Source organism: Theropithecus gelada, chromosome 8 (genome assembly GCF_003255815.1).
Source record: "Theropithecus gelada isolate Dixy chromosome 8, Tgel_1.0, whole genome shotgun sequence".
NCBI lineage: Eukaryota > Metazoa > Chordata > Mammalia > Primates > Cercopithecidae > Theropithecus > Theropithecus gelada.
In genome coordinates, this window is record NC_037676.1 from 21,200,293 (window position 1) to 21,217,458 (window position 17,166).

Below are 17,166 nucleotides of genomic sequence, written 5' to 3' on the forward strand. Positions count from 1 at the left end.
ACCACCGCGCCCGGCTAATTTTTTGTATTTTTTAGTAGAGACGGGGTTTCACTGTGGTCTCGATCTCCTGACCTTGTGATCCGCCCGCCTCGGCCTCCCAAAGTGCTGGGATTACAGGCGTGAGCCACCGCGCCCGGCCCATCCTTGGCTTTTGCCTGTGGCCAAGCAATTTTTACAACAGAAGGGTAAGCGGCACATTATCCCCATTTTCCACATGGGGAAACTGAGGCCTGGAGGAGCTGAGGAAGTTGCTGAAGGTCACACAGCCGGTGAGACGCAGCTGTGCACTTGGGGGCTAGTGTGTGCCCCCAGGGCTGTGCTCACCCTACCTGTAGTTGCCTCTTCCCTCAAGAGGCTTCCAGTCTAGTCAGGGAGGTGGAACAGGTGCAATCAGGCCAGGTGGTCATGCCAGGAGGCTGGAAACCAGCCAGTGGGAGAGGAGTTTGCACACCCAGGACAGAGGCTGTGGGAGGAGGGGGGCTGAAGTGTGAACGCGGGGAGGCTGAGACGAAGGCACGGGCAGGTGAGGGGCGTGGGGAGGCCACTCTTCACAGAGCGAGCGTGGAGGGAATGACTCACACCTGAGGCAGGCGAGGCACAGCTGCACCCACAGGTGTGATCCCCTGAAAACACAGCAGCTTGGCAGCCAGAGGCTAAGTGGAGACCCAAGGAGAGGCGGCTCTGTGGCCCTGAGGTCCCCGGGGAGAGGGTTGTCAGGTACAGCTCCTCCTCCCTAAGTTGGCACCTGGGTCCCCTCCTTGGCTGCCCTCTCCTCATCCTTATAGCCTGAGCTCCAGATGCTTGAAAGAGGACGGGGGAGAGGGCAGGAAGGGGTGTGAAGGCCTGCAGAGAGGGTGAGGTGAGGGCCCACGGGAACGGGAAGGTACCAGCCTAGAGGTGGGGGTGTCCAGTGAACCCCCAGCCAGGAGGCTCTCTCTCCATCTCCTAGGGCCCCTGCGGGTCCCCTTTCCAGGCAGAGAAGTTCCAGGCAGAGAAGTTCTGCGCTGGCGAGAAACCAGCGCTCAGGAAGGGAGTTGGCGGGAGGAGGGTGGCCTTGGTTTGGGATTTGTGGGTGTCAAGGCCGCATCTGCGCCAGCTTCCGAACCTGGAGTAGGTGGAGAAGCCAGGCGGACCGCAGACGCACCCAGGCAGCCCACCCTGCGCAGAACTTGGGGATGCGGAGCGGGAGAGCGCGGCCGGCGTGGGAAAGCTTTATGGGGCTGCCCCCTCGGCCGTCTGCGAACTGGGGCGCGGGGCCGTCACTGGACCGGCTCCGCTGTGCCCCGGGCGGTCGGGGGCATGCGGGCTCTCCGGGGAGGATGAGGGCGCCACCGGCTGGACGGCCGCAGCCTGCAGGGGGCCCTGGGGACAGCCTGCCCCATCCCCTCGGCGGGCTCGGGCCAGGTGGCAGCGCCTGGGCTCGCCGCGCGGAGGCGGCGGCTTCCCGGGCCAGGGGCGGCGGCAGGGGCGGCCCCGGGATCACATGGGCGGAGGCAGGTCCCAGGGCCCCGGGCGGACTCTCCCCAGAGTCGGGCAGACCGCAGCGGGAGCGGCGGCGTCTCCTCGCCCTCTCTCCCTCCCGGGCCTGGACGCCCAGCCCGACAGGTGAGCGGCAGCCAGGTGAGCGTGCCCACCTGCACCCCTCCGCGCGGCCCGCCATCCCCGGCGCCCGGTTCCTCTCCGCGCCCCTATCGGCGCGGGACCCTGGCCTCGTTCCCGGCCCGGCGCCTTGGAGCCTCGCATCGGCGGGGGCGCCCCCGCGGGTTGCACTCTCCCCGGCCGGCGCGCTCCTCCTCCAGCCCCCGGCCCGCAGGGTACTTTGCCCTCAGAGCGAAGGAGGCACCAGAACTGGGAGAGCCGGGCCATCCAGCTGGGCACCTCCCCGCGGCGCCCGCAGCGCGGAGTCCACTGACCGGCTCAAAGGTCTGGGAATCTCAAGGTGGCCGCCAGTCGCCAGAGCCGGCCTCGGGTACTGGGGTGGCGGCGGTGCGGGGTACAGAGGCCAGGCCTGGGCCCAAGGGGAAGGCAGCCGGGGATGGAGCGGACAGACCACTGGTGCTCTTGATAGATTCTCGCAGCGCTTGCGTCCTGGGCAGCCCCAGGATGGGTGCTGGGCAGGGTGGTGCCCAGCCTGGTACCGCGGCTTCCTGCCTGGGTTGGCTCCTGGTTCCAGAGCTAGAGGCTCAGGAAATCCCACAAGGGTCTGTCTGCAGGGGCACTTCCTTGCCCAGCAGAGGGGCTGTGGATGGGAGGCCTGTCACCACGGCTGTCTGTCGGGCAGCATCAGGAATCTAGGGTGGGTGTGCCCAGTTTGACAGATGAACCCTGGCCTCCTTGCCCTGGCAGCAGGCCCCTGGGGGAGGTGGGGAGCCTGGTCTTGCCCATGTGAGCCACTTTGCCAAGAACGAGGTGGGCAGCTAGGAGGCCCCTGTGAAGACCCAGCCTCACCCCACCAGCCCCTCACCTGGCCAGTGACTTACACAGTCTGTACTGGTGCCAGCCTGTTCCTCCTGCTTCCTGAGCCCTCCTCTCCCTAGGCCACTCACCAGCCCTCCCCAAGAGTGGAGAGGAAGTACCGTGTGCTGTGGGTTTTGGGGACAGGAAGCAAGCGCTAGTGGGACTGAGCCCTGATGGTGGAGGAGGGGAGACGGAGGCGGTGTTGGCATCTCTTCCACTTGCCAGCCCCTGCCCCTCATGCTCCAATAAGTCCCCCACCTGGCAGCCTGGGCCGCCCCCTCCTGGGAGTCGCTCCCTGGGCTGAAGCCTAAGGAAGGGAGAACACAGAGGCATGGCTTCCCAGGGTGGGGGGAAGTGAAACAGGGGTGAGGGAGGGAGTTAACCACTTCCTCTACCCACCCCAGAGACCCTGAGTAGCTGTCCGGGAGCTGTAGTGCCCTCTCTTTCTCCCTTTGGCCCCTCTCCTGCTGCCTTACAGTACCCCCAGAGCCGGGTGGGGGCACGGACTTCACCTCCTGGTCCTGTGTTCCTCAGGTATGGCGCTCACAGTGGATGTGGCTGGGCCAGCGCCCTGGGGCTTCCGTATCACAGGGGGCAGGGACTTCCACACGCCCATCATGGTGACCAAGGTAAGGATGGTGGCTCCAAGAGGTGAGGGGGTCCTGCCAGAAGCGAGGTCAGCCGTGTTCACGCCACTCGGCACAGAAGGCTTGCTTTTTCTGTTCTGGGGCCAGGGACCTACTGCTGCCCGGCGTGCTGGCTGCAAGGGAGCCGTGGCCCTTTGCCACGGGGATGTGGTGGCCACTTCAGGAACAGACCTTGGGAGTGAAAAGGAACTGGGCCGAGGACAGGGCCTGCTCTTGCCTCCCCAGTTGCCATCCCCACACCTGCAGGCAGCCATTTTGGGTGGTTACTAGAACAAGAGCCCCGGAGTTCTTGACAGTCTCCTCTTGACCCGGGCCGGGCTGGGAGCATTCGTAGGAGGGCTGTGCAGGCAGTCACCTGCAAGGTGTGATTTGCACGGGCAAGGCTCTCTATCCAAAAGTATTTCCAAGCACAGTTCCTGACATTCTGCCACTGCACGTTCTTTGGGAGGCTCATTAGAATGCCAATGTGGGGCGGGGGCTGCCACCTGTGGTTCTGGAGGGGATGGCTGTTCAGTTCAGTGTCATGAACAGGCAGAGGGACGTGCAGGAGGGTGCAGGCAGGCCTGGGTCAAGCCAGCCTCTGTGTTTCTTGGGTAGCAGAGTGGGAAGTCCCTTCCCCAGGTGGGCCACGGTCTGAGCATGCCAGCTTCTCATCCCTACAGGTGGCTGAGCGGGGCAAAGCCAAGGACGCTGACCTCCGGCCTGGAGACATAATTGTAGCCATCAACGGGGAAAGCGCGGAGGGCATGCTGCATGCCGAGGCCCAGAGCAAGATCCGCCAGAGCCCCTCGCCTCTGCGGCTGCAGCTGGACCGGTAGGGCCTCCGGCTCTGCAGAGCCTGTGGCATTCCCCTTCCCCTCGCCACCCCACAGAGCAGCCCTTGCTCCTGCCCATGGCCTAGAGCTCAGCCCTAAAGCGGCCTTCTTGGGCCCTCTCCACACCTCGGTGAGAAGGTCCTGGGCTCTGCTTCCTGCAGCAGGGTGGGCTGAGGGGTGTTCCCGTGCCTGGTTGGGTAAAGGTGGGCGCCAGGCTGGGCGTGCAGTCACAGGCTGGGCAGGGCGAGCTGGCACCAGCCACCTGGAAGCCCGGGTTTGACTGGTTCCCAAGAGTGTGCAGGGTACAGGGCGTGGGCATGAAGTGGGTTGAAGAGGGGAAACTTCTGGGATAGTTATGCCCGAGGCTGGTCCCCAGGACTCCTGCCTCCAACAGAGTATGGCCTTTGTTTAGTTCCCAGCTGGAAGGGAGGACCTGGGGGGCTCGTTCCTCATAGAGCCTGTCTGTTCCTCCCCATCATGGCTCTGGGCCCTGCTGGTGAAGTTGGATTTCCCATCCTGGGCCTTACTCCTAGGGTTTTGAGCCTATAAGCCAAGGTGGGGCCAGGGTGGGGCCTGGAGGTCAAGCTATAGGGGGAACAGGTGGCTCCCTGGGGTGGGGCTTCACAGTGAGTCACAGATCAGGAATGCCAGGAGATTCCCAAGTCAGGAGAGCCCTCTGCACGGGCCTGGAACATGAGTCAGACACCTCTTGCGTCCTGGCCACCCCTACATTGTCCTGCTCTCTTCAGCCCTACCAAGCCCCTCCTTCTCCAACTGCCCTGCCCTGTGGTGTGGCAGAAGCTGACTCTCTTCATGTCGCTCAGGTCCCTGGGTGTTTGCAGCAGTTGGGACCCCGAGAAAGAGGGTAGAGAGAACCTCATGGTTTCTGGGAATGGGGCGACACCGTCTCTTCCTCTGGGGTTCTCTGGAGGGTTCAGGGCTCCGGGGAGGTAGGTAAGCCTGGGCTGTAAGTCAGGCCTCTGGTTCTGCACCAGACAAGCCCAGACTCCAGTCTTTTAACTTTTTTTTTTTCTGAGACAGAGTCTTGCTCTGTTGCCAGGCTGGAGTGCAGAGGCGTGATCTCGGCTCACTGCCACCTTTGCCTCCTGAGTTCAAGCGTTTCTCCTGACTCAGCCTCCCAAGTACCTGGGACTACAGGCACGTGTCACCACGCCCAGCTAATTTTTGTATTTTTAGTAGAGATGGGGTTTCACCATGTTGGCCAGGATGGTCTCGATCTCCTGACCTTGTGATCCACCCGCCTCGGCCTCCCAAAGTGCTGGGATTACAGGTATGAGTCACCGCGCCTGGCCCAGTCTCTTAACTTTTGCTGACGTGCCTCCCCCATCTCCAGCCTCCTACCCTCCCCAGGTGGCCTCTCTGGCATCAGAAGCCCTGGGGCAGGAAGCAGGGCTCCAGGCTGGAGCCAGAGCCTGCGCTCCCCTCACTCTGATCCCACGGCTGTCCCAGGAAGCTGAGGGTCCTGTTGCCTTACAGCTCTAGAAGCAGCCTCACGGCCAGGAATGCGTGGCAGGATGGGACGAGGCAGGCTGTCCCCTAGCCCTGACTTCAGTTACCTCCCACTCAAGGCTCCAGCTGGGTTCCACCCAGGGAGCTGGGAGGGGGGAGCCCCTCTCACTGGTGGGGAGCTAGGCCTGCTTGTCTGGAAGGAGGCAGGTGGGTCTCACCCTTTGTTTAACTGGGGAGACCCCTGAGGAAGGGATCAGGAGTGACGCTGTCAAAGGCACCCTGGCCTCCAGTGGGCAGGGTGCGCAGCTGGCCCAGTCACCATGGCCTCTAGAACTGGAGGCAGCTCACTTTCCCTCTCTGGGCTTCAGTTTCTCCATGGGTTAAAATACAAGGGATTATTTCTATGAAATCAGTAATCGGGCCGGGCGTGGTGGCTCACACTTGTAATCCCAGCATTTTGGGAGGCCGAGGTGGGCAGATCACCTGAGGTCAGGAGTTCAAGACCAGCCTGGCCAATGTGGCGAAACCCCGTCTCTACTAAAAACACAAAAATTAGCCAGGTGTGCTGGCGGACACCTGTAATCCCAGCTACTTGGGGGGCTGAGGCAGGGAGAATTGCTTGAACCCGGGAGGCGGAGGTTGCAGTGAGTCAAGATTGCGCCATTGCACTCCAGCCTGGGAGACAGAGTGAAACTCCATTTCAAAAAAAAAAAAAAAAAAGTAATCTTCCCCCAAATCAATCTACAAACCCGAGGCTGAGTGACACCAGTGACAAAGTCCAGGCAAAACAGGAAAAAAAAAAAAAGAGGGCAGGATAATGTGAGGACTCTAATAAAATTGAATGTTTGAACTTTCTGATGAAGTTTTATACATTCTACTTTTTAGAACCAAACTATCCTTTCTTTTTGGAGAGTGGGTTTTGTTGTTGTTGTCGTTGTTTGAGATGGAGTCTCACTCTGTCGCCCAGGTTGGAGTGCAGTGGTACAATTTTGGCTCACTGGAACCTCTGTCTCCCAGGGACAGGCAGTTCTCCTGCCTCAGCCTCCCAAGTAGCTGGGATTACAGGCATACGTCACTGTGGCCTGGCTAACCTTTTTTTTTTTTTTTATTTTTTTTTTGTTGAGACGGAGTCTCGCTGTGCTCCCAGGCTGGAATGCAGTGGCGTGATCTCGGCTCACTGCAAGCTCCGCCTCCCAGGTTCACGCCATTCTCCCGCCTCAGCCTCCCAAGTAGCTGAGACTACAGGCGCCCGCCACCACGCCCGGCTAGTTTTTTGTATTTTTAGTAGAGACGGGGTTTCACCATGTTAGCCAGGATAGTCTCGATCTCCTGACCTCGTGATCCACCCGCCTCGGCCTCCCAAAGTGCTGGGATTACAGGCTTGAGCCACCGCGCCCGGCCTTTTTTTTTTTTTTAATTATAGACGGGATTTCACCTTGTTGACCAGGCTGGTCTTGAACTCCTGACTTTAAGAGATCCACCCTCCTCAGCCTCCCAAAGTGCTGGGATTATAGGCGCGAGCCACCGTGCCCGGCCTTGGTGTTTTTTGAGACAGAATCTCGCTGTGTTGCCCAGGCTGGAGTGCAGTGGGGCAATCATGGCTCACTACAACCTCCGCCTCCTGGGCTCAAGTGATCCCCCCACCTCAACCTCCCAAGTAGCTGGGACTACAGGCATGCTCCACTATGTCCAGCTACTTGAAAAAAAATTTTAGTAGTGACGAGGTCTTCCTATGTTGCCCAGGCTGGTCTTGAACTCCTGGGCTCGAGCGATCCTCCTGCCTTGGCTTCCCAAAGCGTTGGGATGACAGGCGTGGGCCACTGTGCCTGGCCAACTGTCCTTTCTTTTAAGAAACCATGGTGGTTGTTGATGATAGTTGTTTGTCTTGAGTTTGAGAAAGTTAAAAGTTGACAACCTGATGTCCAAATTTTCTGTAGCTTTTACTGGTGTTGAGAACCAGATCTGGGAACAGTTTTGGCCTCTTTTGGGGGTTGCTGGGTGCAGGGCCCCTATGTCACTACCTCCCTCTGTTGCCTCCTCAGGTCTCAGGCTGCGTCTCCAGGGCAGACCAATGGGGACAGCTCCTTGGAAGTGCTGGCGACTCGTTTCCAGGTAAGCTGGTGCCCTCCCCTGGGAGCCTCAGCACCCTGATCACTGGTGCATGAGAGTGAGGCCCGAGGGCAGGGCGGCCTCGGTGGGGCAGCCCTGCCTTTCCTGACATGGCCACTCTCTCCGCAGGGCTCCGTGAGGACACACACTGAGAGTCATTCCTCCCTAAGGTCCTCCTACTCCAGCCCAACCTCCCTCAGCCCAAGGGCTGGCAGCCCCTTGTCACCACCACCCTTCAGTAGCCCCCTCGCTGGAGAGGCGGCCATCAGCCGCAGGTGAGCACACCGTGGGTGGGCACCTTGGTCGCCTGGGCTGCCAGCTCCAGGCTGGCTCTTTGGAGTCTCAGGAGCTCTGCTCAGGGGAGCCTGGGGCAGCATCCTCCCTGGGCAAGCTGGGGGTGGCCCCGGCACACACTGTCCCTTTCCCACTTTCAGTTTCCAGAGTCTGGCGTGTTCCCCGGGCCTCCCTGCTGCTGACCGCCTGTCCTACTCAGGCCGCCCGGGAAGCCGACAGGTGAGGCTCTGTAGGGGAGGACAGGCTGGAGCAACAGAAACACCTCCTGTTCCTGTGGGTTGCCAGTGCCCCGGGACTGCAGGCGGCCAGGCCCACCTGGGCAGCCAGGGCCTCCTTCGCCTGGCGACAGGCATGCTCTGCTCCTGAGCCAGGGAGGCCACGCTTCTGGTCGTGGGCCACATGTGCTGTGCCCAAGACCTGCCTGGCAGTGCCCAGTGGCCTATCCATCTCCTGCACCCCTCTGACCACCCCTCTCCTCTCCCCTCCCCTTATTCCCCTCCCCTTGTCCCCCTCCCCTCATCCCCCTCCCCTCATCCCCCTCCCCTCATCCCCNCCTCCCCTTGTCCCCCTCCCCTCATCCCCCTCCCCTCATCCCCCTCCCCTCATCCCCCTCCCCTCCCATCCTGCTGACTTCCTCCTGCCTGTGTGTTTCTCTTGGGCTGCGGCTGAAATAGTTTCGCTGCTGTTGTTGGGATGATTCCCTTTAGGCTCTGGCTGCATCTCTCGAATACATTCCTCCCCATTCCAAGACCAGGGCCTGCCCGACTCCCACCCACACCCTCCTTTCCTCCTCTGACTCAGCCCAGAGATGCCCCAGTGGGACTGCGGTTCTGCCTGGAGCTGCTCTTGGCTGGTTCTGTCTCCTCCTCCCCCCACCCCCCATCCGACCAGCTCCCCTGGACTCTCTTCCAGCCCGGTCTCAGTGGCCGCTGGTGACAGCCTCACCCCCTTCCTGGGTGGTACTTCTCCTCTTCAACGGTGGGGGATGGTGAGGGAGTGAGGCAGCCAACAGCCCTGGGCCGCAGCTGCTGGGGACGGCATCGGGGGCACGTCCAGCCTTTGGGGTGATGGGGATACAGCCCAGCTGCTGAGCCCTACCTTCGGGTTGATTCTGCATTACAGAAAGCAGAGCCTTTGAGGGTGGCCAGGGAGGGCAGTAGAACCCAGGGGCTCCAGAGGAGGAAGGAGCAGGATCTTTCTGGCGTGGGGAGTGGGGGGGCTTCTGAAGAGGGGCTCCCTGGTGACCTGCTGCACGCCCACCGAGGGGCCAGTCTGGCGTTGTGGTCATAGAGATGTATTCCATGGGTCCCCTTTGTTAAGGAATTGAAGATGCAGTTGTGGAGATAAGGCAAACTTGCAAAACAATTTTGGAGCAATTAGGCACTAAGCAGTGTGGTATTAATTACAAAAGCAGGAGGCGTTCTGGTGGGGGAGTTGGGGAAAGAAGGCTGTGTGACGAGTATTGCTGGACATTGGAGGTGACGGCGGGAGGGTTTAGGGAAGGAGGAGCAGGAGGCACGACACGCTGGGAGATGGGGAAGCAGTGGTCCAGGCGAGGCCTGGTGTACTGGGGCTGGGGGATTTTTTTAGGGGGAAGCTTTGTTCTGAGATAAGCCAGGAATGAGCTTGTCTCAGGGCTAGTCAGTGTCAGTCCTGGCTCCTTTCCGCAAAGCCTCTGGCGAGCTGTGGTCTCAGCAGGACCACATGCTCAAGGGCAAGCCTTCCTGGGCTTCCCCCTCGTGTTGCCCCCAGTCCAGGAAAATGAACGGTGTGGAAGGTACAGAGGCATGGATCCCAAACCAGCGGCAACACCTGAGAACTTGTTGGAAATTCAGTTTCCCAGGCTCCAGCCTATACCCGCTGAGTTGGGCATGGGGCTTGCGGGTCACGTGTCCAGAGCTGGATGTGGGGAGACCCACCTGGGTCGGTCCCACCTCTGCCATGACGACTTGGACCAGTCCCTCTTCCTCTCCCTGGGCCTCAGGTCAGACTAGACGCTCCGAGTTCCCTTCTCTGACCTTGATGACTCTGCTCATTCCTTCAGCAAATATTTGTCGAGCAGCTGCTTCATGTCAGACACTCATCTGGGCTCTGGGGATGCACTCGTGGAAAAACAGAGTGACACCTCTGACCTTATGGAGCTGACGTTCTAGTCTACAAATGAGGCTGTGGTCCCACAGCTGCCTCTTGAGAATCACTGTGTAGCTGGGTGCTATAACACGCGCCTGGAGTCCCAGCTACTCAGGAGGCTGGGGTGGGAGGATTGCTTGAGCCCAGGAATCCAGACCCAGTTTGGGCAACATAGTGAAACCCCATCTCTTTAAAAAAAAAAAAAAAAAAAAAAAGTCACTTACACTCAAGAGTCTTAAAAGCTCTAAGAAGTCCCATGAGAAAGAAACCCACTTAATTTTTCTTTAGATCCTAAACTTGTTGAACAGCAAAATTTCTCTTCTGTGAAGGCAAGGGTCCCTAACCGCTAACCGCCTGGGAGGAAGGGAGGGAGGAGAAAGGCATTGCCTCTCCCAGTGGGGGAGCTGGGCTCCTTCTCTGGGCCGGGCAGTCTGGTGGGAGTGTATGGGAGGAATGCTGTGAGCTAGAGAGGCAGGAGTGCCGTGTCCTTGTGGCCTCCTGACATGGCCAAGGCTGCAGAGAGCCGGAGGCTCAGGATGCCCTTATGGTGCCTCTGGAAATTACAAGTTCCCTTTGCTGGTAATCACATGCCTTGGTGAGCGGAGGCCAAGTGGGAAAAGCCCCTCTCCCTCTGGCTGGGAATGAGGACTTGCCTCATGGAGGGATCCTGGGCCGGTGCCCCAGGCAGGGCCCATGGTGGTCTGTCTGGAGATGTGATGTGGCTCTTGAGTACCTGCAGAAACTATCTCTAGGTCCTTCAGGTGACCGCACAGCCCCAGGCAGTTGCCCTGCAGCCCAGGTGTGGAGTCCCAGCCCTGCCTCTGATGCTTCAGGTGGCTTAGACCAGCCACTTTGCCCTTCTGACCTGCAGTCTCCTTACCTATAGAACGTTTTACTGACGGACCCTGAGAGCAGAGCAATGTGAGGGGAACTGCTGGTGGGGCGAGGGTCTAGGGCTGTTTTCTTAAGATCCAGAGTTTTTGCTTTAGCTTAAGGATTTATGCAATTTTCCATCTAGCTTCATAATTCATCCATGACTTTGAATTTTAAAATGGAGAGAAGTTGGCTTCCCAGGAAATGGTGCCCCTGGCCCTGGGCACCGGCCCGCCTGGCTGTCTCCAAGGCTCTCCTTCCCAGTGGCTGGTGCGGGCTTCTGGAGCTCAGTTGAGTCCCATTGGGGTGGCAATGGACAGGGAGCAGGGGAGTGCGGAGTACAGAGATGCAGGCTGGAAATTGGCCTCCAGGAACAACGGTGAGGTTGAAGGTGAGATTTCCATGTTGGGAGCACATGGAAGAGCCCCAGATGGACAGGGCACACCTGGAGATGGGCATTGCTGCCAGGGTGTGGCCCAGGGAGGGCTCGGCTGCCCAAAGCTCCATGGGGCAGGCCCAGACCTCCCAGCAGAGCAGGGACAGGCTGGTCAGCCTAGACCCCCGCCTCTCGGGAGAGGAACCAGCTCTCCTTGGGAAGACGGCCTCTGCCCCCGCTGGCCCTGGCTCCCAGGGGACCTCGACCCCTTGCTTCATCCCTTATGTTTCCATCTCCTCAGTGCAAAAGGGCAGCATGCTTCCTCTCTGCTGGTTCCGTGGGATCCGAGCCAGGCCCCAGTGTGCAATGTCTTTGCACACAGATAATAGCGGGCGTGACAGAGGACTCTGTGCTTAGCTGTCACCTGCTGCCTTCCTGCTGCCTGGTCCCCGGCAGAACCCACATGCCTCCCTCACCCTCTGGGCCCTGGCAGTCTCTGTGCCCTGGCTCCAAGGGAAGGGGCAGGGGGCCTGCTGGTCAGCGAGGGCCGGGAAGCCCGACACCCTGGCTCCGAGGGAAGGGGCAGGGGTCCGCTGGTCGGCGAGGGCCGGGGGCCCCCTGGTGTCGGGCCTGGGAACAGCCGGGCTAGGCCCTCCTGGGTGTGTTGGTCCAAGGCTCCGGCCCTGACTCCTCCCCGACTGCCTCCTCCCCACAGGCCGGCCTTGGCCGAGCTGGCGACTCGGCGGTGCTGGTGCTGCCGCCTTCCCCAGGCCCTCGTTCCTCCAGGCCCAGGTACCAGCAGGCCCGGAGGGTCGGGTGGGGTCTTGGAAGGCTGGGAGGAGCAGGAGGGAGATGGGTTTCCCCGAGAGGGATGGGGTCCTCCAGGCCCAGTTGGTTCCTCCACCTCCCAGATTCCTCCCCCTCCCCCACTCTCTTCTCCTGTCCTCCACCCCCTTGCTTGCCTAAGCCCCGGCAAGGGACCCTCATTCCTGGCTGCCGCCCACCCAACAGCGTGGACTTGGAAGGGGGAAGCCTCCTCCTGGACGAGGACTCGGAAGTCTTCAAGATGCTCCAGGAAAATCGCGAGGGTCGGGCGGCCCCCCGACAGTCCAGCTCCTTTCGGCTCTTGCAGGAAGCCCTGGAGGCTGAGGAGAGAGGTGAGGGCCTCGGAGGCTGGGGAGGGGAAGGAGATTCCCTCCCATATCCTGGGCCCTGACTGGATGGGTCAGTGAACCAGTGTTCTTAAGTGCCTGTGAGGCGCTCACCCCGGGACTAGGCCTGGAGCCCAGCAGGGCGCGGAGCCCCAGCTCCCTTAAGGAGCTGACGGTCTGGGAGGGTCACCAGCGTGCTCCCAGACAGTAGTGGGCAGTAGCTGGCTGGGATGGGAAAGTGTCATTCGAGTGATAAAAGCGGTGGCGGGGCCTGAGGCTGGGCCTCCAGGGAGGGCTTCTTGGAGGAAGAGGGATTTGACTTGGCCTCTTGGCCTCAGAAAAAAACATCAAGACTTAAACAGCATTAAGATGTTGGCAAGAAGCACCGTGGAAGGTGGAGGCTGGCGGCCAGAGGGCTTTGGGGTGTGGGAGCGGGAGAATGGGAGCCTGATAGCATGGCAGGGCACCAGTGGAGGCCAAGCCCCTGCAGTGAGGGCCCTCAGGAACTAGGCTGAGGAGTGCCCTGACCCAGGAGAGCCATTAAATACAGATGCCAGGCGAGCAGGACATACGGAGGCTTGCCAGAGTTCAGTTATTCGTGTGACAGACACTGTGTCCATCCGAGGGACCAGATGTGTGCAGAGTTTGGGGATAGAAGGTGACCATGACCTCACTCCTGTCCTTGGGGAGCTCCATTCACTGGGGCAGACAGGCCTGGCCGGCTCCCATGGAAGTGGGCGCTGCTATGGGAGTTCCTATAGACGCTCAGCACCAATGCCCTTTAGAACAGCAGGGAGATGGGGAGGGAGGCAACAGGACAGGCAGGAGAGTGACCAGAGAGGCTGCATAACTCATCCACGACTTTGAATTTTAAAATGGAGAGAAGTTGGCTTCCCAGGAAATGGTGCCCCTGGCCCTGGGCACCGGCCCACCTGGCTGTCTCCAAGGCTTTCCTTCCCAGTGGCTGGTGCAGGCTCCTGGAGCTCAGCTGAGTCCCACTGGGGTGGCAATGGAAAGGGAGCAGGGGAGTGGGGAGTAGAGATGCAGGCTGGAAATTGGCCTCCAGGAACAATGGTAAGGTTGAAGGTGAGATTTCCATGTTGGGAGCACATGGAAGAGCCCAGATGGACAGGGCACACCTGGAGATGGGCAGGTAGCTGGTTCTAATGCTGATGTTTAGCTCCAAGGGGCATTTGCAGAGGCATGGGGGTGGGGTGAGAAGGTTTGGAGCAAATCTTGTCTGTTTTGACCCTGAGGCCTCAGAAGGTCCCAGGAGGCAGCACAAGGAGAGGGCAGTGCCTTTGCCAAGGGAGCCTCAGTGTCCTTAGCTGCAGGCAGGGGTGACAGCTGCCCCATAGCCCTGGGCTTCATCTTCGCGTGGCTTGAGAGCTCACATGCGATAATGCATGGAAAAGCCCTTTGAAAGCCACACCGAGGCATTGCACTCCTGTTGCCATCTTGGGTTATTATCTAATCACACTGTCATTACTGGGTCACTAGAGAAGGGAGCGCCTGCTTCACCTGACATGTCACACACTGAGCACAGACGGCCCCAGGTGGGCAAACTAGGCCTTGTACCTGCCTCCTTCATGCCCTTGCCCAGCCTCAGCCATAGGTCTGGCAATATCACCTTCCTCCTTACCCAGTGCCACCGTCAGTGTGACTTTAGGGGTCCTCTTATAAGGGTGCTTTCCAAGACCCCACCACCTTAGAGCATCTTTGGGAGGCTGCTGTGGTTGGTGGGCTCTCACCACGTGTCTGTCTGCCCTGCCCTCAGGTGGCACGCCAGCCTTCCTGCCCAGCTCACTGAGCCCCCAGTCCTCCCTGCCCGCCTCCAGGGCCCTGGCCACCCCTCCCAAGCTCCACACTTGTGAGAAGTGCAGTACCAGCATCGCGTGAGTGTGGAGGAGGGTGGGGGACCTGAGCCTTGGCAGGGGAGTGGGGAGGGGGACAGGGCACTGGATGCTTTCAGGAAGGGCCGGGCCCATCGGGCTAGCACTGGGCACCCAGTCAGGGACCCTAGGGGAAGCAGTGTCCCACAGCTTTGGGGGCGTTAGTTACAGGCTTCTTAGGAGCCTGTGCTAGCTGCTTCCGGCTGCATCTCCTCCCTCTCCCTCTCCTCCTTTTCCCATCCCTTTTGATTTCTCTTCCATAATTTCAAAGCCTCTGGAGATCTCCCTGGAGGTACAGCACATCCTCCTGGAAAATCTTGATTTTTTTTTTTCCCCTTCCTCCCCCTTTGGAGCAGGCTGAATTTTCCCGATATGGGCTCATTTTTCTTATTTTTCTTTTCCTTTTTTTTTTTTTTTTTTGAGACAGTGTCTCATTCTGTTGCCTGGGCAGGAGTGCAGTTGCACAATCTCGGCTATCTGCAACCTCCGCCTCCCAGGTTCAAGCTATTCTCGTGTCTCAGCCTCCCGAGTAGCTGGGACTACAGGCGCTCGCCACCACTCCCAGTTAATTTTTGTATTTTCAGTAGAGATGGGTTTTCCCCATATTGGCCAAGCTGGTCTCGAAATCTTGACCTCAGGTGATCCATCTGCCTCGGCCTCCCAAAGTGCTGGGATTACAGCTGAGCCACCGTTCCCGGCCGAGGTGGGTTCATTTTTCTCATTGGGTGGCATTTATAATGCAACCACATTCTCTGGAAGGTTGCTGAACACCACCCCCCCGCCCCCACCAACCCCTCTCTGGTAAATTTCTGAAGTGTATAGCGTGGGAGGGGCAGGTGATTGACTTTAGGCAAATCCCTTAACCTTTCTGGGCTTTAGTGTTTTCGTCTACAGAGTGGGAGAATATCCAGTCCCCCTGCTGTGCACAGATAGGGAAAAAGCATGTTTTCCATCCTGGTTCTCAAAGGTGTGTGCGTCGGGTCCCTTGGTGGATTTGTTAAATGCCGATGGCTGGGCCCACCCCACAGCCTCCTCTCCAGGAGGCCAGCAGGCCCGAGAATGTGCATTTCTTACGAATTCCCCAGTGATGCCGATGCTGCTGGCTGTGGGACCCAGGACCACACTGAGAATCACTGCTCTGTGAAAAATCCAGGCAATGTGGGACAGACTGGTCGGTCTTTGTGTGGGAGGAACAACTTTTTAAAAAAACTTTAATATTTTTAATAGAGTTTCACTCTGTCGCTCAGGCTGGAGTGCAGTGGTGCCATCATGGCTCACTGCAGCCCTGAACTCTTGGGCTCGAGTGATCCTCCCATCTCAGCCTACTGAGTAGCTGGGACTACAGGCTTGTACCACCATACCTGGCTAATTTTTAAATTTTTTGTAGAGATGAGGTCTTGCTATATTGCCCAGTTTGGTTTCAAACTCCTGGCCTTAAGTGATCTGGCCATCTGGGATCCCAGGCGTGGATTACAGGCGTGAGCTACTGGGCCTGGCTTTTTTTTTTTTTTTTTTTAATTAGGCATCCCAGCAGTGGCAGTGGTGGTGGGGGTATGTGGTGTTAGGGGGTTCATCAAAGTGAGATTCCTGCATGCAGCTTCAAGAGTCAAGTCTCGGGCCGGGTGCGGTGGCTCACGCCTGTAATCCCAGCACTCTGGGAAGCTGAGGAGGGTGGATTATCTGAGGTCAGGAGAGCAAGACCATCCTGGCTAACACGGTGAAACCCCATCTCTACTAAAAATACAAAAAATTAGCCAGGTGTGGTGGCACATGCCTGTTATCCCAGCTACTCGGGAGGCTGATGCAGGAGAATCGCTTGAACCTGGGAGGTGGAGGTTGCTGTGAGCTGAGATCACGCCATTGCACTCCAGCCTGGGCAACGAGAGGAAAACTCCGTTTAAAAAAAAAAAAAAAAAAAAAGTCAAGTCTCTGAGAAGGTTTTGGACTCTATCCAGGTCCTGACGCTACAGTGGGGACCAGGCCCCTGCGTGTGGTGGCCTCCTGCTTGGTGCTGCGGCTCTGAGCTAAAGCCTCTCCTTCCCCTGCAGGAACCAGGCTGTGCGCATCCAGGAGGGCCGGTATCGCCACCCCGGCTGCTACACCTGCGCCGACTGTGGGCTGAACCTGAAGATGCGCGGGCACTTCTGGGTGGGTGACGAGCTGTACTGTGAGAAGCATGCCCGCCAGCGCTACTCCGCACCTGCCACCCTCAGCTCTCGGGCTTGAGCCCGCCATGCTCTCAGCCTGCCTCCCTGCTGGGCCAGGGTCATGCCTATATAAGCTGGCATGGCAGGGACAATGGTAGGTGGTTGCTCTTACATGAGCTAAGTTTGGAGACCTGAGGCCCCTTTGTCCTCACTGGGTGGGCCAAGGTCTGGGACCTGTGTTGGACTGTGGGAGTCTCACCCTCACCTTGCCAGGCCTCTCCCCTGCAGGACTGGTACTGCACTAGTCTGAGGTGGCCACTGCCTTTGATGAATCTTTGTGTGCCAGGGTCTAAGTAGGGTCGAACACAGAAGTGGGAAGGAGAGAGGTGGGCCAGGGGCTAATGGTGTCACTGTGGAAAGTTTTTGACTTATGAGCTGTATAAATATATGAATACAGACAAAATAAAGTGGACGTCCCTTCCTTGTCTTTCCTACCGCCAGCCCTGGGTATGACCTGCTCCCCCCACTGGGTGGAGGGTCTTTATGAAATGTACATTTCTTCTTTTCCCTCCCTCAAATCCCACCCCTGCCAGTTGCCTGCACCTCACATTTCCCATGGAACGGCCTTGCCTTTTAGGTTGGGGGTCATGGTGTTCCTTAATCTTTTGGTAAAGATGCCCGTTGTACAGGAGGACCCTTGTGCTATGGAGGGAATGAGGTTGTCACTGGAAGCTTTGGAGGGGATGGTGGAGGGTGCCAAGCAGAGGGACGGGAGGAAGACCAGGAGACCCATCCAGCCAAGCTG

General features: G+C 59.0%; 1 protein-coding gene across 4 annotated transcripts; it reads left to right on the forward strand.

The window, feature by feature from the left end:
• Window positions 1–1,142: 1,142 nt before the first annotated feature.
• PDLIM2 (PDZ and LIM domain 2) lies at window positions 1,143–16,828 on the forward strand. Of its 4 annotated transcripts, none has more exons than XR_003120933.1 (10): window positions 1,143–1,923; window positions 2,992–3,086; window positions 3,767–3,918; window positions 7,432–7,501; window positions 7,628–7,773; window positions 7,933–8,011; window positions 11,887–11,963; window positions 12,139–12,328; window positions 14,100–14,217; window positions 16,263–16,824. XR_003120933.1 is itself a non-coding variant. In XM_025395330.1 (10 exons), the coding sequence occupies exons 1-10, from the start codon at window positions 1,176–1,178 to the stop codon at window positions 16,438–16,440; spliced, it is 1,809 nt and encodes a 602-aa protein (XP_025251115.1). In that variant the 5' UTR covers window positions 1,143–1,175; the 3' UTR covers window positions 16,441–16,828. The 4 variants fall into 4 exon arrangements, 3 of the variants coding, with proteins under 3 accessions (XP_025251115.1, XP_025251116.1, XP_025251117.1); XM_025395330.1 differs by having other exon boundaries at window positions 12,183–12,328; window positions 16,263–16,828; XM_025395331.1 differs by lacking the exon at window positions 14,100–14,217 and having other exon boundaries at window positions 16,263–16,828.
• Window positions 16,829–17,166: the final 338 nt, after the last annotated feature.